Source organism: Lissotriton helveticus, chromosome 7, assembly GCF_964261635.1.
Source record: "Lissotriton helveticus chromosome 7, aLisHel1.1, whole genome shotgun sequence".
NCBI classification, from domain to species: domain Eukaryota; kingdom Metazoa; phylum Chordata; class Amphibia; order Caudata; family Salamandridae; genus Lissotriton; species Lissotriton helveticus.
The window spans coordinates 937,085,369-937,110,679 of NC_136068.1; the positions used below are offsets into that span (position 1 = coordinate 937,085,369).

At 48.6% G+C, this 25,311-nt stretch overlaps 1 protein-coding gene across 1 annotated transcript in view; it reads right to left on the minus strand.

Moving 5' to 3' along the window:
• FCHSD1 (FCH and double SH3 domains 1) overlaps positions 1-25,311 on the minus strand; it is a 316,141-nt gene that overhangs the window by 71,852 nt on the left and 218,978 nt on the right. The window contains exons 10-12 of the mRNA XM_078653503.1: positions 18,843-18,938; positions 18,511-18,630; positions 17,037-17,141 (exon numbers count right to left, since the gene is read on the minus strand). Coding sequence (XP_078509629.1) covers positions 17,037-17,141; positions 18,511-18,630; positions 18,843-18,938 — 321 coding nt within the window. The remainder of the gene's footprint in view (positions 1-17,036; positions 17,142-18,510; positions 18,631-18,842; positions 18,939-25,311) is intronic.

The window sequence follows — 25,311 nt, forward strand, 5'->3', positions numbered from 1 at the left end:
AATACGGGTTCGTGTAAGGGGCACCTCTATCGCTGATTAAGAGATTGTCGGGCAGATACTTCATTGCAACTGTGAAAGAGTACCCTGTCTACTAAACTCAAAGTCGGCATGCCCACTTTTGAGTCAGGCGGACTGCAAGTTTTACGCCAATTTACTTTGTCAGTGTGAAACCTCCTACAAAAACCAGACACAGGGTGGCTTGGCCGCCGAAGAAAATGGACGAGTGAGCTCTGAGCTCCGAGGCGGCCTTCCCCGATAATCCTGCTATCCCTTATCCTGATGACCCTACGGCCCTGGATTTAACCGCATCCCCACATGCGGACAGTGAGGCCTGATCGGGGGCGGAGAGGTCGACCCGACGGCGGTGTGGGGGCGCGCCGCACCCGAGATCTCGCGGACAGCGCCGGCCATCTTTTTGTGGCCTGTGCACCCTGCTGCATCCCCGGCGTCGATTACGCAGGAGGCCCACCTGCGGTGGGGGCTGGCCGCTGCCGGCTGCCATGGAAGTCGGAGCCGCGGATTCACGGCCGGTCAGCGGCGGCGGTGGATGGGCCGTCTCGAAGTGGAGCAGCGGCGGGATTTGATCGGAAGCGCCCGCAGGTGAGAGGGCTGGAAGTCTCCTGTGGCTGCGGGGGCCTGCTGGGCGCTGAACGCGGGATCGGGGCGGGCCCGATCCTGCAGTACCTCGCAGAGAGTGCTTTGCTAGCACTGGATACTTGTCCTGCGGAGCCGGAGTGCCCTGCCGACGGCGGGAGGCCTGAAGGGTCAGCACTCCGGGCCCCCGAAGCGGCCTGATCCTGTGGTGCCCTACCGGCTGCTGCTGGCGTGGGGAGCTGAGGCCCGAACTGGGGGCCTAAGAACATAGCGAGGCCTGAACCCGGGGGGCGGCTCTCTCCTGGCGTGCATACCATCGACCTTCCCATGGCCGGGACCGGGGCCGCCCACCACTGACGCCACCACACCACGGAGGGCGCACTGACTGCCGCCTACCAGGTGCACTGCTGCCCGAACCGGAGGGGCGGCTCGTCCTTGGGGCCTCCTCGCGGCATCTGTCCTGGGCTGCAGGGCACGTCGGCCCGGTGCTGGAAGTGGGGTGCTGGACTTGGAGACCCTCGGCGCCGACACGTGCGCGACACGGGGAGTGTCCCTTGGGCTTGCGGGCTTGTGTGCTGGCCCGCCAGCGCAGCGTGCACCCTCGGCGGATCTGATTGGGAGGACGCCCTGCACCTGCTGTCGGGGAGAACAGAGACCGGCTGCCACCATGGGGAAGCGCCTGAAGCCTCCTCCGGACGCTGTTGGGGGAACGGCGAGCAGTCAGGACTCCACAATGGACAATGGATCGACGACGGGCCTACCGCAGGACCAACTGGAGCAGATCTTGAAGGCCATCGCCGACACCAGAGAGGCCTTGCACCATGACATCGGTCAGGTATCCACGAGTTTGGGGCTCCTGCGGGCGGACCATGGCAAACTAGCAGACCGGGTCAAGCAGGCCGAGATTCGGATGGACGCACTGGAACGCACGGCCAAGGCATCTGAGGCTTCGCTGGGGGAGCTGCAACAACGGGTGCACCTGCTGGAACAGAGGGCGGAGGATGCAGAGGGACGCAACCGCCGCAATAATATACGCGTGGTTGGCCTGCCTGAAAAAATTGACGGGGCAGACATGTTGGGCTATCTGGAGACCTGGCTGCGTGACGTGGTGGTCCCGGAGGGTTTGACGCTGTTCTACACTCTGGAGCGCGCCCACCGTGTGCCGGTCCGGCCCCCGGCTGAGGGTCGGCCTCCTCGGCCGGTGGTGGCGCGCTTGCTGCACTACAGGGACCGTGATCTTATTCTGCAAAAGGCGCGGGCACTGGGGCCCTATAAGGTGGACAATGCCCAGGTTTCCATCTACCCGGACTATTCTCTTGAGGTTCAGAGGCAGCGCTCAACCTTTCTGGCAGTCAAGAAGGCTCTTCGGGAGGAGGGTATCCGTTACTCTCTCTTGTTCCCAGCCTGCCTGCGGATCATGATGGAAGGTAAATCCTCCTTCTACAATTCTCCTGACGAGGTATGGGACTGGCTGGAATTATACAGGACCGGTGTGGATGCTCATCTGACATCTGGGGAGCCGCGGGGGGCAGCACCGAGACCTAGGCCGAACAGGAGACCCAGGAGACGACCACCGAATGCTCGGACACCCTCCGTCTCACAGACTGAGCTGGTATGCAAAGAGGCCCTCCGGGCGGTCTCTACCATTTCCAAGACAGTGGGATCGACGTCGGCGATGGAGTCGGGCTCCCGTGGGGGATCTGAGGAGGCGGTATCGGAGGAGTCGGGCGGTGGCGGCCCCGGGCCGCCCCATGTCACACCTGGAACTGCAGATGACTTACTAGACGAATGATCTTAATGCCCCCCTCCCGAAGTGGTATTTTATATGCTGCTGTGTTCCTGATTTGTGTTTGGGGTGGAGACATGTAACCCGGGCGGGCAGGGAACTGTTGTTGGGCGGCTGCCTTGCGCATTTTGTGGCTCCTGCCGTCGACGGGGTGGGGATGTGGGGCACCTAGGACACACAGGGGAGGGCCGGTCGGGAGGCGTATGTAGCTCGTGGTCTGTTGGAAATAGCGACAAGCCTCCCCCCTATCTCACACCTATTGTGAGACTCTGGTAGTTACCAGAGACTGTTTTTCTTGGGATTTTGACTTTTGGATGGGTTTCTACAGTTTGGGGCCTATTCTGGGGATGGGTGGGACGCGGGACTGTTGGGTGGTCTTGGGGTTCTGGTTTTGGGGTGTTGTCAGTGTGCCTAAGATTTTTTCTTTATTCAGAACTGTACTTGCTATTGTGAATGGGGACCTTACCTGTGCTGAAGTGTGTGACCTGGAATGTGCGGGGACTGAATTCCATGCTGAAACGTCACAAGGTGCATGCCTATCTTGTACGTAGGGGGATTCAGGTAGCCTTCCTGCAGGAAACCCACATTGACCAAACAGAGGGGCGGGCTCTGCAGCGCAGGTGGCGGGGACAGCTGTTTTACACTGTATACTCGGCCTTTGCAAGGGGAGTTTTGATTTGGGTGCGGGCGGGGGTTCCCTTCCAACCCTTGGTGACAGTGATCGATCCTGAGGGGAGGTTTGTGGCTGTACAGGGCCGCCTGGATGGGAGGGACGTGACACTCTGCAGCGTCAACGCCCCAAATGTGGAACAGCCTGCCTTTTTTGCGCGATTGTCCGGGAAACTGGCGACAGTCCTAGCCAATACGGTCCTACTAGAGGGGGATTTTAACTCTGTATTGGATGTGGAATTAGATAGATCTCACCCATAACTGGCGCAGGCGGCAGCTCACAGGCTAGCGAAGAGTAGGGGAGAGTGGCAAAGTAGCTGGGGCCTGGTTGATGCATGGCGAACTCAACACCCTACGAAGAGGGATTTTTCCTTTTACTCCCCCCCACACGCTCTGCATGTTCGCCTTGACAGCATTCTCTGCTCGCCGGATGCTCAGTGCTTGGTCCGCCACAGCGAATACCTGGCTAAAACGATATCCGATCATAACCCTTGCTTGGTAGTGGTCCAATGGACGCGGCAACGCCAAGCTATCCCGACGTGTCGGTTAAACCCATTGGCGTTGGAGGATGCGGCATTTAAGGCTGATGTACGCATTGGGGTGGAAGGCTATTTCGATGCTAATGTGGGCACAGCTTCAAGTAGGGCGCTAGAGTGGGACGCCTTTAAGGCGGTAGTTCGGGGCGTCTGTATTTCGGCTACCGCGGGAGTCCGTAAGACCCTCCTGCAGGATGTCGCGCAAAGCGAGGATCGCTTACGCGAGGAGGAACGACGTAGTCACATGACTCCTGAGGCTCACGGAGCGGTTTCGGCCGCGCGGGAGGAAGTGGCGTCAGCGATGGAGAAACTGTGCTGCTTTGACTATAAGGAGTTTCTTGTTAGAGCTCATGCTGAACGAGACAAGGTGGGCTCGCTGCTGGCCTGGCTGGCCAATCCTGGGACCCGAGGCACTCCGATTGTAGCTTTGGCCACCCCGGAGGGACACATGGTTTATACTCAATCGGAGAGCAACGATCAATTCTTGACATATTATGCACACCTTTATAGGAGCGAGATGCCACGTGCGCCTGTGGAGCTAGATGAGTTCCTATTAGCGGCACGGCTTCCCCGGCTCGACCCGGAACACGCGGACCGCTTGGGCGGGGATATCTCTGAAGGAGAGATCCGTGTGGCCATTAAAGACATGGCTCGCCGCAAGATCCCTGGCACAGATGGGCTACCGATTGAATTTTACGCAGCCTACGCGGATGTGCTGATACCGCGATTACAGGCGGTTTACCGGGAGGACTGGGACACCGGGGTCTTACATGCGACTACTCGCGAGGCTTTGGTGGTACCCTTACTGAAGCGTGGTGGTGATGCTGGCTCCCGCTCGGCCTACCGCCCACTATCCATGCTCAAAACGGACTATAAGATTCTGAGCAAGGTCCTCGCAACGCGGCTTCTGGCCCACATGCGCGCTTTGGTGCACTCAGACCAGGCGGGCTTTATTCCCCAGCGCACCACCGCCACCTGTGTGCGTCGGCTGCTTCGGGTCATGGGGGGCAATGTTGCTGGCCTCCCGGGTGCCGCTGTCCTTTCGATTGACATCGAGAAAGCATTTGACAGCGTTGAGTGGCCATACCTGCTCCGGGTACTGGAGGCCTTTGGACTGGGTGAACGATTTGTGAAGTGGACTGCCTTGCTTTATGCCGCGGCCACTGCCTGAGTCAAGACGGGTGCCACCATCTCTGCCCCATACAGGGTTGGACAGGGGACTCGACAGGGGACTCGACAGGGATGCTCCTTGTCCCCTCTACTATTCGCGCTCGCTATAGAGCCCCTGGCCTCTCACGCCCGTATGGGCCGAGCGTATGAAGGCCTCCCACTGAGAGGCGACACCCATTACACCTCTCTCTATGCAGATGACTGTTTGCTGTTTTTAGCAGACACTGACGACTCCCTGCGTGGGGCCGAGCGCTTGCTCTCGGATTTTGGCCACCTTTCAGGACTGAGAGTCAACTGGGGGAAATCTTGCCTGTTCCCGCTGGCACCAGGGACGGATGACTCCCACCCGGAGGGCGAACTGCGATGGGAATACCATTGCCTCCCTTATCTAGGTACGCACATCTATCATTCATCGTTGGCCCTCCTGGAGGGTAACATCGACAGAGCGATCCGGAATCTGCAAAGCTGCATGGGATTCTGGCGGACACTGCCGCTATCGGTCGCGGGACGAGTGGCGTTACTGAAAATGGTTGCACTTCCCCGTTTATTATATCTGTTTCGCACTCTGCCGATCTGGATCCCGGCGTCGGTTTTTAACAGACTCCACTCACTAATCTCCGGGTTCATCTGGGGGTCGGGTAGACGGTGCGTTGCGCTGGCCACGTTGATGCGCCCCAGGGCAGACGGGGGACTTGCGGTCCTGGATTTCTAATGGTATTACTTGGCGGTGCAGCTGCAGTGGCTTATCCAGGCAGTGGCTTTAGAATTCCGGGGTCCAGAGGGGGTAGTGGGCAGACTATTTCCAAGACATGTCATCTCCTTTATAATCCTGGGCCAGAAACTGGACCTTACCCAGCTCACACTGGAGGAACGTACAATTCGTAGCTGTTGGCTTCGTTGCCATAGGCGCTCCGGCACCACTCGCCCATATGCCCCTGAGATCCCGCTAGGGATGTGCACGGCCTTTCCGCACGGAGGCGACTGGTCTGCGCTGGCGACCTGGGAGGAGCTTGGTTTGCAAATGCTCGGTGATCTTTACAAAGATGGATCGCTGCTCACATTCCAAGAGCTGCGAGACGCTTACGACCTCCCAAGAGGTGACTATCTGCTGCACGCCTCGCTGGTGGCCTGTATTCGGAGACACTGGAAGAGAGGGCTCACCGAACCACCGACATCAGAGTGCTGTCAATATGTGGTCATGGCAGCTGGTACTTGCAAGGCCGTCACCTGCCTTTACCGGAGGCTGTCGACTGAAGCCCTGCAACCCCTGGATGGGCTGACAGCCAAGTGGGAAGGTGATATCGGGCGACCGATCCCTGAGTCGACGTGGCCACAGCTATTGCGGCAGGCGGGGAAGGGCACTAGGAAGCCAGGTTCCAGTTGATCCAGTTTTTCACCCTACACGAGCATACCTAACGCCAGTTAAGATCTCGCAATATTTTGAAGGTGCATCTTCGCTCTGTCCTAGATGCGGGACAGCGGAAGCGGACTTCGCACACATGTTTTGGTCCTGTGGTGAGCTAACTGGTTACTGGGAAGCAGTGATGGCCTGCCTGAATGCTGTCACGGACCGGCAGATAGACGCGGATATGGGCGCTTGCTTATTGTTATGGTTCCCTCACACCCCCCGTACTCGCGTTACCAGTAAGTTTTACGATTTGGGCTTGATACTGGCCAAACGAGAGATCACCATGCACTGGAAATCTAGCCTGGGACCCAGCTACTTGCGTTGGAACTTACAAATGGGGGTGGGGTCGCACACTACTCACACACCGGCGGTGTCGCCCCTAAGGACTCTGGTCAATGTAGTAAAGTGTTCACGATGCATCATCTTTCGATCTTCTGCTATCTTCGCTGTCTTCGCCATCCCAGGACACGTGTTTCGGGGTATTACCCCTCATCAGCAGGGATAGGCCGTGTACTGGGGTTGCCGGTGTGTGAGTAGTGTGCGACCCCACCCCCATTTGTTACTTGCGTTGGAAGACCACTCTGGTGCAATGGGCGAAATCGGAGAGCGCGTTGCGGCTGCAACAGGCCAGGCGCCTAGACAATGACAAGGCCTTAGAGGTGGCTAGAGCGTGGGAGGCCCTAGTGATTGCGCTCCAGTTGCCTGAGAGCGAACGGAGCGAGGATGAGGGAGTAGCGACACCGTAGGGATATTATCTTAAGGGGTACCCCACTTCCAACGAGGCACACAATAACAACAAGTAAAGACAGAGGTTCTGAGAGATCGGATCCCCCATTGATATGCACTACTTACCTTTTACTATTGTTCTTATCAGGGAGGTGACTCACTGTTGGTTCACAGCTGCTTGAGAGAGAGGACAACGGCACACTGACTAGGGGGGTGGGACACAGGGAGGGAACGGTTTGGGGGATTGTTATATATAAAAGGCATCCTGTCAGAAATGCAATGTTATCCTAAAATGTCGGTTATTACTGCATTGTTTTATCCATTGTACTGAACTATTTTCGAACTTGACTGCCAATAAAAATTGTTTTTACAAAAAAAAAAAAAACAGACACAGTAGGTGCCATCAGACGTAAGCCATCTGACTTTCTGCCCTATTTACAGTGGACAGTGATAGACTCATATGGCTTTTTTACTATCCCTCAACACCAGGTATGTCCGGGCAGTGAAGGACAGTAAACAAAAAAGGAAAATGAAAATGATAAAATCAAAGAAAACTATTATGTTGTGGGGGGCATTAATTATATTATATTTTTTCAAAAGCAAACTCCTGTTCTGGAATTTTGTTTTGGAAAAGTTTGGCTTAGCTGTCTGTCAGACTATTCCTACACAGACAGAAACCGCCATGATGGCAGTTCTAGCCAGTGTATTAAGATGAACACGGGGCTGGCACACATCTCTACATTTGGCAGGCTGAGTAAAGCAGCAAAGTTCCGTGCCACCCTGTCTGTCCTTCCTCCATCCATCTGCAGAATCCTAAATCAAGACTTCAATCCAGAGTGGTACAGTGGGTGGAAAACAATGGTATGGAGTGCTACACCAAGGGATTGCCAGTGGTTAGACTATTTACGAGCATTTGTCCCATCACCTTCAGCTATGTCTACCAATCATTGCAAAATCAGGCAAAATGGCAAGAGATGGAAAACTAAAGTGGCTTCTTTTCTGGGCTCCATGCTTAGCTTTCTTACAAACTATTTACTGTCACATATATACTTGATAATGAATATATTAATGAACTCTGTCGCATAGCTCTTATTTTAATCTTACATTTATTTTGTAGGAGCCTTATTCAATCATAGAAGAAAAAAATATTTTAAAAAGTCAGCCAAGATGAAAAGTCACCCTTAAAAAATGGAATAACATTTTAAAAGATCCATGGCCAAATGAATTAAAAAATATTTTTTTATACTGCAAAGTTTACACTGCTCAAAGTGGCATGCTCTGTTAACATAAAATCCCAAAACACAATGTACTATAGTGAAGTCAATCAATCACATGGAGAGTCCTCACAAGTCACAAGGAAAATGAGATGGCATTTTCGTTGCTACTCGCAAATAAGCGTATCAAAAGTTTGTGATAACCCTTGCCAAAGACAGCCATTAACCATTTCTTAAGAGGAAGCTGCCAGCATCAGGGAGCAGACAATGGTGCCATTCCCCACTGCATGGTCCCCTCATTTCCCATTTACAGTGGACCTATTTGTATCAATGCACCCCTGTCCCTTTCATGGACAGCCACTGCAAATCTATCACAGTGCCAAAGCAAATACAACAAGCATTGGCAAAGCCAACCAGTCTCAGACATATTGGCTTTGGTAATGTTTTTTGCAATGCTGTTCGCCATCAGCAAAAGAAAAAAGTGCTTCATTGTCGATGCTGTTGAAAAATGTGTGATGATATTTATGCACACATGTATCATGACAAACGCATGTACGAGTCATGAAAAGAAATCCTTCTTGTGGATACTCAAACTGCAGCTTCCTCACCCCTTTAATATCCACAGGTGATAGACTGGGTCTCTTTTTTTTCATATAAATTGCTACCCATACATGCAGGTGTCTCCATCGGACTCAGTGGCAGTCTGGCATCATCTCCGGGAGGGAGCCGCATATAAGCACACCCCCCAAGAGCAGACAATTATATTCTTAACTCTACCTTGCCCCCAGATCCAGATAATCCATTACCAATTGAAGCTGGTACTTTGTCAAATCTCACTTGGCACAATATTAAAACCATTGGAGTCCATGCCACAGAACGGGGAGGAGGGAGGGCAATGTGGAATCTGCGATTAAGCAGAGTATCCACCAGAAAGAGTGTAAGATAAATAACATGTTCGTCTGATGGACATTTCTACCCATAGATTCCACATATTTAGAATAGGTACCAAACAGTACCTCCCAAAGGTGGATGGTCTGAAGAGTGGACTCACAGCAATAGAAGTCCTGCAGAATTGTGCAAACAAAATAGCCCTCTCTGCAGATTTGACTGTTGAGGGAGTAGTGTCTGGTGAACAATTGCACGGACAACCGAATAGCAACACTCACCAATACCATTGTGGTAGCTGTTGCTTTTATGGAATTAGCACACAGGTCGCCTGGTGGTTTCTTCTTGACCAGGGCATAGCATGTTTTATGCAGAGAAGATCCACCTGGACAAAGTTATTTTCTTCACAACATTCCCATTCTTAGCACCGGCAAAGCCCACGAAAAGCTGGTCATTGACTCAGTACTTTTTCATCCCCTCAGTGTAAAAGCTGAAAACCTTCTTTTGAGTCCAACTAGAGAAACCTCTCCTCCTCCTTAGAGGGATGTGGTGGATAGAAAAATGGCTACTAAAAGGCTTACTAGTGCTAAGCAATGGACTAATGAAATGACAGCGGGAGAACAGGCAATTAGTTGACCTCGGTAAATAACCATGTTTTCAGTTTCTTTCTGAATGTTGCCCCTGAGGATGTGAATCTAATCTTCTGCGGGAGTGAGTTCCTCAGCTTAGGCACCAGGTGGAAAAAAACTCCCCTCTCCTCATCTGGCCGTTTTTATTCTGGTGGTTTTTAGCAGGCGCTCAGATCCTGAGCTCAAACATCTGTTGGGAAGATGTAGGCACACCAGATTCCTAATCTTGCTGGGCCCTTTGTTGTTTATAGCTCTATGGGTTAGGCAAAGTGCTTTACACCTAATTCTCGCTTTAATTGGAAGACAATATAAGTTTCCAGGGTGAACCAAAGCTGATCCTTTTTATGGGGATTTGACACAGGAGTCTGACCGCTGCATTCTGGACTACCTGTAACTTCCTAATAACATATTTAGGCAAGCCTAAAAAGAGCGAAGTCCAGTAGTCCAGCCATGAGGTGACCTAGGAATGTATGACCAATTTCCTTAGCTGTGCAGGGATAAGCACGAGGATCTTGCGGAGCATTCCTAATAGCCCAAAGCATGTGCCTGCCACTTTCCGTGCTTGGGCCTCCATTGTCAGCTCCTGATCCAACCAAAAGCCAAGATTCTTAATGACCGTCTTTGGGGTTGGGGCAGTCCCTAAACAGCAAGGCCAGCTTACTAGTGGCCTAGGTATCCCTACATTACCAAGGACCATCATGTCGGTCTTGTCGACGTTTAATTTCATACAGCTCCCTGTCATCCATTTAACTACTTGTTCCTGACAAGGGGCCAGCTGACATGACTCCCCATTGGTCCTGGAGTCCAATGACACCACCAACTGGGTGTCGTCAGCATAAGAAGTAACGGCGATCCCATGTTCCTGTACTATATCTGCTAACCGCTGCATATAAATGTTAAACAAGGTGGGGCTTAGTGGTACGCCGCATGTCAGAGGCTTTCTATCCGACAAGAAGTTGGCCTCCTTGATTTGAAAGAACCTCTCCTCCAGGAAGGATTTTAGCCATTCCAATGCTTTGCCCTAGATGCCTGTTTCACTTAGTCTATGTGCCAGCAATTCATAATCCATCGTATCAAATGCTGCACTTAGATCTTGCAGAAGTATTGCAGAAGATCCACCCTGATCAAGAGTCATCTTTAATACTTCAGTTACCACTAGTAGAGCCGATTCGGTGCTGTGGACAGAATTCCATCTCTGTGGGGAGTAACCGGAGATGATCTTCCAAGAATTGTGACAACATTTATGAACATGCTTCTCCAAGATTGTACTATTAAATGGGAGCAATGATATTGGACAAAAATTCTCTGAGAAAGCTACATCCAAATTCAGTTTCTTTAACAGCGGTTTAACTATTGCTTGCTTCCATGCAGCAGTGACTCTACCTGTCTGAAGGGAATGATTTAGCATATCAACTATTGAAGGCAGGAGGACCTCCATGTCCTTTGCAAGGATGTGTGGAGGAGCCAGATCTGAAGGGGAGCCTGATCTAATCTCTTTAAAAATCATTTGAACTGTGTCGATGTCCAGATCTGGGAAGAAGGATAGGACAGGAGTTACGGCCTCCTACTGACCTGATTCTGAAAAGGCCGGGTCATACTAAGTTGATTTCCCCTGTAGGGAGCTGTAGATATCTGAAACCTTTTGTGAAAATAAGTGGCTAGAGCGTTACATTTCTCTTTTGAGGCTTGGTGGTAAGGGGTGTAGTGATTGATCGTGGTTAGGGATTTTACCACTCTAAACAACTCTTTAGAGGAATTGTGCGCCTGTGTGATTTTCTTTGAAGAACACTGCTTGAGCCTCTTTGCTTTTCATGTGGTAGCTTCTAATCACCTATCTATATTTCTCTTTAAGTAGGGGGTCAAAGGTCTTTCTTCAGTCCCTTTCCAATTTTTTGCAACCTTTCTTCAGTGATACTTGCTGGTCATTGAACCACGGGGACTTTTTGGCCCGGTTAGTTGGATTAGAATTCGTAAAGGGAACGGCTTCCTCCATTGCGCGGAGGACCCACCGTTCCCCAGTTAGCATAAACATTGTCAATGTATCCTGCAGCACTAAAGCCTGAAGATTGGAAAGCTTCCACCCAGATTTCAGATCTCAGTTTGGCCCAGTTTCTCAATTGGGGTACCGAGACCAACTTAGTGGGTGGAGAATAAGTCATTTCGGTCCCCCTCTTCCCCAAGATGATAGTAATTAGATAATGATCTGACCCAGGTACCAGGGTCTGAAGGCGTATTAATATTTTAGGGTAATTCGTACTGACTGGATCAAGTATATGCCCTTTGGAGTGAGTGGCTGATTTTATAAGCTGAGAGAGTTCCAGACTCACTAGTTCCTGCTCCAACCTCACAACATTTTGGCTACTATGATCACCAAAGTGCAGGTTCAGATACCCTAAGATGGTAATGTGGGCTTTCTTCATCAGGAGGTTGGAGACTGTTTCTATAAACGACTTTAAAAGTTTAGCTTCCGCACCAGGGGGCCTGTAAATAAACAGCCCTGAAAAAAGTGTGGGTTGGTGAGAAGGTGATGGTAAATTGACTCGCAGTCAGGAACAGAGAGTTGCTGAAAGGCACATTTGAACTCCTCCTTGATCACGATCGCTAATCCTCCTCCCACCTTTCTAATTCGATTAAGTGTGTGCATAGGGAATCCCGGTGGCTGAGTCACACTATCTGGTTCCGAATTGTCATTGAGCCAGGTCTCCGTGACAAATAATACGTCAAAGCTACCCTCCTCCAGCAGCATACGAATTTGCACTATGTACTTGTGGAGCAAGCGACTATTGATGAGGCCCAGGGTGAAGGAGGTCTTCTCAATTGTATTCTTTGGTCCCTCAGAATTACTGTCCCCCCCAGGGTTTATTGAATAGTTACAACACTTACATAACTGTTGTTTATCAATATGACAAACTATAAGTCCTCCCCTGTCCCTACATGGTACCTGATTTACTGCCATAGAAAATTATCTCTCGAATAGTAGATTTTCGCTGTTTGGGCAGGGTTCCTGGAACCTGATCCCTGTCAGGCGCAGACAGGCTTGCATATGGGGCGCCTTCGGAGCACCCGGTGAGCCTTCCTGCTGCCATTTGAAGCATTCAAGGTCTGGACACTAGAACGCTAGCCCCCTGCGCCACGAGCAACTCAGTGGAAGAGAGAGGAAACACTACCTCTCCACCATGCTGACTCTCCCGCTCTATGGCTCTATGGTTGCTGAACACCCCCCTGCCAAGACTCAGTGCTTCCAGCGGCGCTTTTGCTCCCAAGTAAGTTTAACGTCTCATGTATCACCCTCTCAACTGCCTCAGGCCTATGGTTTTATTTAACAACGAATGAAACAAACTGCTTAAAACTGATTAAAAATCCAATGATTAAAAATGGTAGTGGAGGAGAAGAGCGAGGTACCTTTCACGATCATGCTCACTATCATTACAGTCCGCTACGAGCCTGCATTCCTGCTGCCATTTGAAGCGTGGAAGGTCTGGACAATAGACCACTAACACCCTGCGCCACGAGCAACTCAATGGTAGAGAAGGGTAACACTACCTCTCCACCATGCTGACACTCCCGCTCTGTGGCTCTATGGTTGCTGAACACCCCCCTGTCAAGACTCTCTTAACTTTTAACTGCGCCCCCTGCAAAAAAAAGCTGGGTCAGAGATAGCTCAAACAGCAAAGCATCAGACAACTTGGCCTGAAGAGTGTAAATTTGAAGTTCTCCACATCAAGCCATGGGATTTTATCCAATGACCAGAATAAACAGATTTAGTAGATGGGTGTCTAGACAAAAGAATAACATAGTACTTCATCAGGTAAGTAAAAACTGCTTAGATGTCATTATTTAATATTCACTTGAGGAGATGCAAGTTGTGGAAATTTGGGTGCTGGACCTTGCCCTGTTGCTGAGACAGGCAGTCTTCCTGAAGAGTAAGAGGGATCGGTAAGCAAATACTCAAGCTCAACAGATTGGGGTACCACACTCTCCTGGCACAATTTGTGGCCATCAACATGATCTGAGACTAGTTATTCCTGGTCTTCTTTAGCACTTGGGGCAGGAGGGATAGCCGGGAGAAGGTGTATAGGAGACTTACACCCCACTGCAATCAGAATGTGCCTCCCAGGGAGCATCCTAGTGGGAACTGCAGTGCTCAGTAATCTTGACAGTACATGTTCTTTGTGGTGGCAAAAAGTTCCAAACAAAATATGGTCCACTGGCAAGGATGCTTTGAGCCACCTCCAGAAGAAGAAGCCATTCGTGGCCCATCAGCTCTCGTCTTATAAGATTATCCACCTTCGCGCTCACTGAGCCTGCCAAATGAATGGTCCCTGAGGAGATACCCCCAAGGTCTATCCATTTCCAAAGGTGCAGTACCTCTGGACATAGACTGCACAACCCCACAGAGCTCTTCTTTATGTAATACCACATGGGCTTCATATTGTTCATCAAGACCTGAACTGGCTTCATCTTGATGAATGGGAGGAAGGCCTTCAGAGCCAATTGAATGGCCTGGAGCTTCAAAAGGAATAAAGGGCCCAATCTTGTCTGCTCCCAGAGGGTCACCTTAGCCCATAGACAATGTATCCATTACTACTGTGAACTCTGGATGAGTTATGGAGAATGGCTTGCCGTGAGAAGACTGGAGTTCTGCTGCCACCACCAAAGGGTCCGGGCTGTCCTTGGTAATTTTAGCAGGCTGGGAGCAGGCAGGTCACACACAAACACACATACTCACACATATACATGCACAACCACTCATGCCCATACATTCACAAGCACGCACACATACACCTTCCAATCACAAGCACATACTCATTCACAGCATGCATGCAGTGGCGGCCAGCTCAGGTAAGTGCAGTGGGACAGGGCAGGGCGCGGCAGGGGGGACCTACGAAGGTGGGCCGCGACCATTGCCTTCACCATCCTAAACACCTGAAGTAAAGCGGTGAGGCTGAAGGGTAGAATGGCAAATTGGAAATGCCCCAGCCCAACATGAACTGAAGGCAACCCCTGTGGGACTGCAGACTGGCCACATGAAAAAAAACATCCTGCAAGTTCAAGGACACCATTCAATGCCCCACGTCCAGGGATAAAGGACCCAGGCCAAAGTAAACATCTTGAATTTCTCCTCAATAAGGAGTTCAGAGGCAAAGATCTACAATTGGTCTGAGCCCTTCATCCCTTTAGGGGACAAAGAATTAGCGGGAGTAACATCCCTCACCTTTCACCTCCCCGAGACTCTCTCTAAGGCCCCTATGGCCAAAAGTGATTGAACCTCCTGCAGAAGGATGGTGGCATAATCTGTTGAAATGTGAGTGAAAACCGCTGGATGTGAAGGGTAGGACATGACCTTTCTAAAACAATCTGCGACATACCTCGATCTGATGTTAAGACATGACTTTCAGGTAAGGAAAGATTAACCCTGAACCCTCTACTAGTTGAGTTTGACTACAGTTGGAGAAATCAAAGTAGCTTAGCCATAGTTGTGGCAAGGGTGATTGGTGTTCATGGCGGCATGCTCTACCTCTGCCTCCACCATGCTCCCTTGAGCCACAAAATAGCTGAGATGGCTATTGCACAGGTGGTGAAGGCTGTCTCTGGTGATAGATGAGACCAAGCAGTACAACTTGTGAAAATGGGGAACTGTAGGGGTCAGACCCAGATAACATGCCCTAACAAAGCTATCTGCAAAAAACACAGTTAATGGACCGAATGTAGAACAATGTCATACATTCACCCCAGTACAAAGATCTGGGCCTAAATCCATCGTTTTTTGGCACTCCACACCACCCTGGGTTAGACACTGGCTATATGCAAATCAGCTCTGACCCTGTGCCTCATGGGAACAGTCCAGTCCGAACTACCAAGCCATGTCTTTCCCAGACCGGAATCAAGCATCCAAGGACCGGTTTCTGGCTATCAGCCTTCATCAGCCTGGATAGCTTGACTCCAGTGGTGTGGAGAACCTGGGACTCACGTCTGAGCATACCCAGCCCATCCCCTTTTGTACCGCTAACAAAGCTATCTGTCATGCATTCCGATGTGGAATCAGTATTTTCACAGATAATTCTGAAGCCATCGAATGGCATACCAATCAGGGATGCCTGCACATCCTCAAATAATTATGTGGCACACATCTATGCATGTTGCCAGATAACCAAACTCTTTCCCATGGCACAGGCAACACACTGCGTAGTGTCCAGCCCTGCTCTCAAAATGTATATGAATGCACCATGTCTATCTCCTGTAGTCTGAGTCCGGGTTTGTATCAGAGGAAGTGTCAAGTCCACTGGCATTCTGCAAATCTAGATGAAGGTCAGCATCTGTATATTGAGGGGTGAGTAAGTTATCTACCTCCTCATTGTCATCTTTGTCATGTGAGACATTTTTAAGCCCCCGAATGGCATCAGATTCAGACCCAAACAAGGCTTCTAGCCTTCTTTAGTACTTGTGTCAATGGCTAAGGATGTGAACTCCTCAAGGATAGGGCTCCATAGGTTCAGAAGACACTCCAGATGGAGTGGGAATAATTCTGGTCAGTTGCAGCATGTCCCTCCTGTAGACCTCTATCTGCTGCGGTGTGGATGATGGCCCAGAGAACTAGGGGCATGCCAAAACCAGCAGTGGATTTGGCTTGGAGTTTAAAATCGTATCAGCGTTGATGCCTTGGAGTGTACACTGCATGGCTTCTCCCCGTCGTGGCAAGGGCGAGTCAGTGATGAGTCATGCTTCCAATTTTTGTCCTTATGCACTACTTGTCCTTGGACTTTGTCTGTGACTTCCAAGATAAACTACTGAATGCAGAGTACTAGATGGAACCTTCATCTGCAAATGAATAGCTGCTGTTTGCAACAATATCTATATTTCCAGAGGGATGCCTTACGCAGCCTCAAGAGAGCAGGTCTGTAACAGAGTCAGAAGGATAGAAGGAACTTGTGGAATCTCCGATAAATCTTGGCTAGAAGCGGTATCAGAAGAAAACGAGAGACGTTTCTAGGTCACAAATGGACTGATTATTTTTACAAATTGTCTGCTCCATTTTCCAAGTTGGGCAGGTTGTTTACTTACGCTATCAATGTAGCATTTTGTCATTCAGCCGAAACGAAAGACAACCATGATACATGTTCATTTAGCCACCATCCAGAGACAGCCTATGATTATATATGCACTCTATGCACAGTTTATTTGCCCCAACTTGTTAATCAAGCTAATGATCGGTGTGGAGCGGATCTGCGCTCAAGCAGAGCCCACCCTTTCGGCAGATATATCTACTTGGGAAGAAAAGACAACAAAAGCAGAACACCCTGCAACATAGCACTGGTTGGAGACCTATCGACTTAAGACTTTTCCATGACATCAAAGTGAAGAGTTAGACGGAAGAAGTAAGGAGGGAGGGGAAAGAAATAAAAATAAAATAAGACCTACCTCAGCCTTCCTAATACTTTCTCGTACTTCTTCCATCCTCTGCTCCATGCTGGAAATCTCTTCTTCGGGAGCCTGCAGCCTTCTGGCTTCCAGCCTCTGCAGAATCTATAAAGAAACAGGAAGGAGCACATTTTGCTAGTCAGTTTCAGCCCAGCCATTCTCCATGACTTCACAACCCCCACCTTATGCACATTTTTCTACTACTGACCGCCTAGCCTTCTATATAGTCAGACATATGCTACTCAGGCCCTCATTACAAGTGGCCCAGGAAACTGCAATACTTTCCGCCCTCAATATTACAGATACTGTTCCTACTAGTAACTACCGGGCAGTAGAAAATCCAGCCCCTTAAGAGTGGGACCCCAGGTGTGCACTTAGAAATAAGAAATGACATGGGGAATCTGTAATTGTGTATCAGATTCTGAAATTCCTCATTTTGGACTAGACTTATCACCAGAGATTCTAGCTGCTTCCAGTTCCTGATATCTCCAGTTAAAACATATCTAAAGCATTTCAGTGGATCTCATAATTTCAGAGTGGCCAGTAACTACCCTTACCCGCCACACCGGAATTACGTGACCATTCATAACAAAGGCTCCGCAGAAGCCAATCTAGGCCCCACGATCTCAAGTCCCTTTTCCATGCCCTTTCTGCACAAATGAGAAGCAGATCGTGCTCTTCAATGTCTAGACGCTCTCTATTCCATGCCATAAGAGCTTTTCATTGTTAGCCAGTGCCATTAATCCTGAGCTAGCAATCGCAAGTCCCAAGCACTTCTTGACTCATACCAAACTCTGTGCATGGACAAATCAAATGTTGTACTCAGGACCATTTCTCTTGCTGAATAAACAGATCAGAAAGTGGCCTCTTTTACCCAAACTAATGAGTGAACAATGCTTTTGACAGGCCTGTATCAAAAGAAGAGATACAGCACTGGCAGCACAGATGTAGAAGTGCACCCTATGCCTACCCCTAACTGCGCCTTAGCGGTGATGCAGCGGTGGCACCAAGTAATATAGCTGCTCATCCTTCACAATCAGTGACTCATTTGCTTTTTTACTGGATTTAAACTCTCATGGTATTATTCCTAAAGTGAAGGAGGTAGGATTTGTAAATCTGGGTTTTAACAGTGCAGTCAACAACTAAATCTACCACTTGCAATATGCACAGAAGGGGCTTCTTTTTTTGATCAGCATATCCACAGGAGGCTAAAATGCTCCATCAGCTTGACAATTATGAAACCACATCTGAGGAAATAAAACCTCATTTCTATAGAGTACACATAAGACTACACCAGACAACCCTGGAGGCAGTCTGGCTGCACCTCCAGAACCATCCATGTGTACTTGCTCCCAGAGCTCTGCCATGCCTCCTCTCTGAGTTCAGCTGGCACATAGTTGCTTCCAGAGTTCAGCAAATGGCTACTAGAGTTCAGCCAGCATCTCCCTGTCCCCAGAGTTCTGCCAGCACCTACCCGCTCCCCATGCGCTTTCATCTTGTAATCCCGGGCAGCTCGAGTTGCCCATCGCCGAGCTTCTTTATCCAGACCACTCTCTTCATTCCGGCTGCTGGACAGTTTCTCCAGGTGACACACCTACAATGGAAGAAATGTAAAGGTTTTAAAACAGAGCAAAAAATAAAGGTGGATTAAGTGACTTTGTAGTGATTTGCATAGGATAGGGTAAAGTGCTCCCTCTTTCTGATCCAACCTGACCACGCCCTGGGTGTATTAGTCTTTAACACATAGACCTAAAAACAACTAATTTAAAAAAACACTATTTCTCGGATCCTGCCATGTAGACATACCTTGTCAGTCCCTGAAGGTTGGAACTGTTGAGCTGGTGTTGGAGAGAAGAGTGTGGTGTCCTGCAGGAAAAGCTGAAGGTTCTGCTCCCGGGACACCTGAAAATGGTGAGCATGAAAGGAAAAAGTAGCTAAGAATTAGGAGGGAGGTGTAAAGGAATCACAAAACAATGGAGTGGTTGAACATAAGCAACGCGAGCGAGAAATTGAAAAGATTTAAGGAAGAACATGAAGAAACAAGCAAGAGCAAAGAAAAGAACATCATAGTTTTTAATGGATGAGGCGTGGGAGAAAACATGAATGAAAGCAGAGGAGAGAAAATGAAAGAGGAAAAAACTAAATAAGTTAGAAATGCATATTTAGGATTCTTTATGCAGTAGTCAAACACATCTTGGTTAAAAGCAGTAATTCTGTAAGAAAGCATGTATATGTTCTTGACAAAGCTCTCCCACTACCTACCACTTGCAGACCCACATGGGCCGTTCAAAGCACCTGGCTGCAGATTATAAACGTGTTGGAACCCCTGCTGCAAGATGCATGATGGCGAGCTAAGGGTTCCGAAGAGATAACCAGCCGCTGTACTTCTCTCCTTTATTGGTCATTACTTACATCTTCAATGCTGGCTATTACAGCTATAGAACAACACAAATGCCAATGCTGAGAATGACTCCTAACACTATTTATACATGATTTCATGAACATAACATGAAAATCTGCTTTAGAAATTGCAACCATCCAATTTCATTGTATTTATTTTGTCTTCATTTATTTTTGCAAACAATGTAATTTCTTACATAAATATATACACTTCAACCAATAACAACCTCACACACCTTCACTTTACCCATACGTTTGGCCAGCAAACATTCATTCAGCATTCAAACTAACCACATTCATTCAGCACACAATGGTCCCAGTGTCAATGATAAAACCGGAAGAAAATTGGACATCAAAATACAATTTTTTACAATTTTTGTAACATCTTTCAGCCTACTATGGAGACAGTTGCCTTCCTATTTACAATGTTAATTTATATATGACCCGGGACCGGGTCGGTCGACGCGTTTCGAACCCAGGCGATTACGGGGTTCTCCTCAGGACCAACAACTTTCTTTAGTCATCATGATCCAATGATCAAATTCTGTGTGTGACTGTGTCGTCTACTGAGAAATGAACAATTGATGGATTTTCAGAGGAAGTATCAAGTTACCTGTTATCGAGCGATTTAGAGGCAATGCACAGCGGACGCGGTAAACAGCTGGGGGCAGCCGTTGGTCCTACGGAGGCACAGCTGCCCATGCATACAGGACAGGACGCGCATGTTAAGCGGCTTCTTCCTCTCTGTATGAGTCTTTGAATGACACAGTCATGTATAAATAGTGTTTGGAGTCAGTCTCAGCATTGGCATTTGTGTTGTTCTATAGACATTTGGCTCGGCCTTGCTGAGTGAGAGCCAAGGCCCATTATTGTTTTTGGAGGCTATTACAGCTAGACACAGAGATGCCTCCACTACCGTAAACCACCTGCCACACTGACATTTCTAGTGCTGTAGAAGGGTGGTAGGCACTTCCATTTGTCAGGTCTGTCAACAAGCAAGCGGTTGAAGACATTTTAACGCCTCCCTGGCCCCCAGCCACATTGATTAGTACTCCTGTCGCTGCAGAAGGTAATACACCAGGATTGGAAAGTAACACGAGCAGGTGCTGGCACTGAGTGTGGGTTACTGGGAAACTGTGAATCTTTGAAACAATCTCATGTATGCTGACCTCGGCAATACTTCAGTGGTGGCCGGGCACTTGTTACATGTTGCTTCTGACATTGCAAGTCAGTTTGAGATGCTAACTCAGAGGTTACAACTACATTAGCTAGATATTTCTTTGTATTCCGGGCAGTAATTCCTAACAATATTGTAAAATAAGTATGTGGGCAGGGAGCCTAACACTCAGCAAAACTACTGAGCTAATCCCATCCCTCCAATGATGTATTATATCGAACCCTGTTTTCATAAGTTGATGTCATCAGTTAGCTTTAAAGTAAACAATCAGACAGAAAAAAAGTCCTTTTCGGCAGAGCTCCACATTAATATTAATGACCTCCTGCCGGCCAAAAAGGAATTCCTTTTAAAGATGTAGCTCCTGAATTGAACCACTTCTACTGTAAAGCACTATCCTTGACCCTCTGTTGTCCAGAGATTTCAGGGTGCTCGGTCGTGGTTGAGTACCAGAGCATTAGCAGTCAGGTTTCAGTTCTTTTTCATCTTTTTCTCACATTTTTTCAAATGTGTTTATATTATTTGTATTATGGGGACGATCACTATACGTGATTATTTAAGGTTGCTCGGTGGTAAGACTTCTCCAACATCAATACCTCCCTTGGTGAGACCAGTGCCTTCTTAACAGTAGTACATAGATTTATGACTGCCAAAGCTTTTATTAAAGCCCTCTAAACATCAAAATAATACAGTATTTACATACATATTGAAGTAAAATCTGTGCATACTAGTAAATCTTATACCACACTCATTTACAACATATAGTAACAGTTCGCCCTAATGAGTCTGGAGCCTTTTCTTGCCATCTACGACAGTCAGTACTATCCTGTATCGATGCTGCCGGTTAAAACTGATGTTCCAAGATCAACAATGCGACTGCACATTAATTGGATAGCCACATTTGTCTCCTTACGCATTTAACTCAACAGGAATAGCAAGGAGATGGTATGAGATGGTATGCGTTAGAACTTCAAATGCAGCATGACACCGTAAACAACACTCAAACTCAATATCAGTCCTCAGCCCTGTAGAACATCTTGAAGGAGAAATAATATTTTTATTAACAAAAGTAATTAAAACATGATCCACCTGGAAGCTATATTTTCTGTAGCGTATATATTATGGCCAATGCTATCTTATTAGACAACGCTCGAATCGACACATGTGATTTGGTGACTATTCAGTTTTACTCCTGCAGGACGGAACAGGCAAAGTGTCCATCCCAATGGACCTGACTGTCCAGGCAGTAGTGTTTTGTGAACGTGTGCAAGGAAGCTCACGTTGCCGCCTGACAGATGTCCAGGACCAGGACTCTGTGTGCAGTAGTCTCAGCCTTGGCTCTTGTGGAATAAGCATGCAAACCGTCAGGGGTTGCTTCTTAGTCAACGCGTAGCAGATTTTAACGCAGAGCATGATCCATTGGGAGATGGTCCATTTCTGCACAGCCTTTCCCTTCTTCGATCTGTCATACCCCACAAAGAGTTGGTCATCCATCCGGAACTCTTTTGTGCTGTCAAGGCAGACAGACAATGCTCTTTTGGAGTGTAATCAGTGAAGTTGCTCCTCTTCTTAGATGTTTATGTTTGGGAAATTTGTATTGCGCACAAATACCCTAGGGTGACTCGGCGCATAGGACAGTAACCAGCCTAACAACAACGAGGACCCTACTGATTAAATAACCAGGTCTTTAGTTGTTTCCTAAAGATTAGGAGAGTGGGGGAGCTTCTGATAGAGATGGGAAGAGAGTTCCATAATTTGGCGGTGGCCACAAGAAAACGTCTGTCTCCCCAAGATGATGTTTTTGTCCGAGGGACAGGAAGACGAAGGGCCGTAGAAGAGCGAAGTGTTCTTCTGGGGGTGTAAATGCGGAAGGCATCCACCAGAAACTGAGGCCCTGAGTTGTGGATGGCCTTTTAGGCGATGCAAAGGGCCTTGAACTTGATCCGGTTTCGGACCCTAAGCCAATGGAGATGGCGAATGGCGTTAGCGATTGATTTAAATTTGGGAATCCCGAGTAGTACCCTAACTGCAGCGTTCTGCACCGACTGGAGTTTATTCAGTACCTTCTCTTGGGCATTAAGAAGGAGTGCGTTGCAGTAGTCGATTTTCGAAAAAATCAAGGTCGTGACAAGGGTTTTGCTCGATGAAGATGGAATATAGGGAATCAATTGTTTGATTTTCTTTAAGAGGTAGAAGGAGGAGGATACCACATTATTTATGTGGTGGTTGAAAAGGAGTTTGTCATCAACCATCACTCCCAGGTTCCTAACCTTGGGGACAGGTTGTGGTGGAGGGCCCAGATCTTTGGGCCACCAGATGGACGACCAGACGGGAGATTGATTTCCAAACGTCATGACCTCGGTTTTATCCGAGTTTAACTTTAAACAGTTATTGGTCATCCACGAGCTGGTGGCTAGCAACACCTCCTGGAATCTTGAGGCTACTTCTGCTCCATTTTTGTGAACCGCTAGGACCAGCTGGGTATCGTCGGCGTAGGTGGTTAAGCTCAGTCCGTATGATTTGATTACCCTCGCCAAAACGTAGATATTGAATAACGTGGGACTTAGCGAGGAACCCTGCGGCACCCCACAGGGAAGCGCAAAAATGGGAGAGTAGTAAGTACCCATTTTGACAGTTTGCGTGCGGTCAGATAGGAATAACGCCAGGAGGTCCTTTGCAAGATGGTTGATGCCAAGAGATGCGACACGGTCGATCAGAATGGAGTGATCGACTGTGTCGAAAGCCGCGGATAGGTCCAACAATATGAGTACTGCTGATCTGCCCTGGTCCATAATTACCCTAATTTCGTCGATTGCTTTTATCAAGGCCGTTTCTGTCCCGTGGCCCTGCCTGAAGCCAAACTGGGTGTCGTCTAGTAAGTGATTACTCTCAATGTAGTCAGATAACTGCCTATTCATAAGTTTTTCCACTATCTTAGCAGGAAAAGGGAGACATGCTATAGGGTGGTAATTAACGGAGGCAGTGGGGTCCAAGGATGGTTTCTTTAATAATGGCTTTATCACTGCTTGTTTCCAGGCTGGGGGGAATATTCCGGAGCTAAAAATGGTATTACAGATTTCCATAAGAGGGGGAGTGATTACATCTGGTATTTACTTGAGAATAGAGGGAGGACAAGGGTCTAGTGACGACCCTGATCTAGTAGATGAGATGAGGTTGCTGATCTGGTCCGCGCTGGCCAAGTCAAAATGGAGAAGGGAGGGGGAGATGGCTTTTTGAGGAAGGGAGGGGAATGAATCATTGGGAATGGGGGGAGTGGGGAACGCTGTGTAAGGAATATGCTACTTACCAGTATGCATCTGTTCTTGGCATGTAGGGCTGCTGATATTCACATCTTATGCATAGATCGCCGCCTAGTGTTGGGTCCGGATGATTGCACCTTGTTGTCCTGGAAGAGTCTTCGAAGTATCACGATATAGGTGGCTCCTCCCCTGGACTACAGTGCGCATGGGCATCCCTTCCATCCTCAGATTGTTTTTCGCCATTGTGGCAAGGATGGAGTAGTATACAGTAAGTGATGTCCATGCCAGAAATTAATTTTGAGTGCTACAGCTGCGACAGGCACCGGGGAGGAGGGAGGGCGATGTGATTATCAGCAGCCCTACATGCCAAGAACAGATGCATACTGGTAAGTAGCATATTCCGTTCGAGGCATGTGGGCTGCTGAATTCACATCTTATGCATAGAATGTATAGCAGTTTCCTCCTAGCGGCGGTTGGCCGTGCCAGCTGCAGCAGTCTGAAAAAGAGTTCTGAGGACAGCCTGTCCTACAGCAGCTTGCTGTTTGGAGTGTACATCCATGCAGTAGTGTTTGGTGAATGTATGTATGGTGGTCCATGTGGCTGCTCTACATATATCCTCTAGAGGAATGTTACTTACGAAAGCCATGGATGCCCCTAACTTGGTTGTTGAATGCGCACGTGGGGGAACTTTTAATGTGCGTTTAGCTTTTTGATAACAGATTTGTATGCACTTAACAATCCATCTGGCTATACCTGATTTGGAAATGGGGTTGCCTTTGTGCTGTGGAGAGAAGGCAACAAACAGTTGTTTAGTTTTCCTGAAATCTTTTGTCCTGTCTATGTAATACAGGAGAGCTCTCTTAACATCTAGTGTGTGCAGTGCTCTGTCTGCCACTGAATCTGGATTTGGGAAGAATACTGGCAGTTCTATTGTTTGGTTAATGTGGAACTGGGACACCACCTTAGGCATAAATTTAGGGTTGGTACGTAGCACCACCCTATTAGCATGAATCTGTATGAAAGGCTCCTGGATAGTGAGGGCTTGCAGCTCACTAACTCTCCTTAGCGATGTGATCGCTACGAGAAAAGCCACTTTCCATGTGAGAAATTGTATCTCACAAGAGTGCTGAATGTCTCCACGGCTCTGAGTGAGGAGACTGGGTGTGAGTCGCAGTCGCTGGTGAGGCACCACTGAAAGTTCTAGGAACGTGGTGTACCATGCTTGTCGTGCCCATGTTGGAGCAACTAGGATGAGTGTCATGGAATGCTGCCGCAGTTTGCGCGCTACCAGCGGGATGAGCGGTGCTGGAGGAAAAGCGTATGCAAATCTGTTTGACCAGTTCATCCATATCGCATTGCCCTGAGACTGTGGGTGTGGGAACCTGGCGAAGGTTTGGCATTTTGCGTTTTCTTTTGTGGCGAATAGGTCTATCTCTGGATG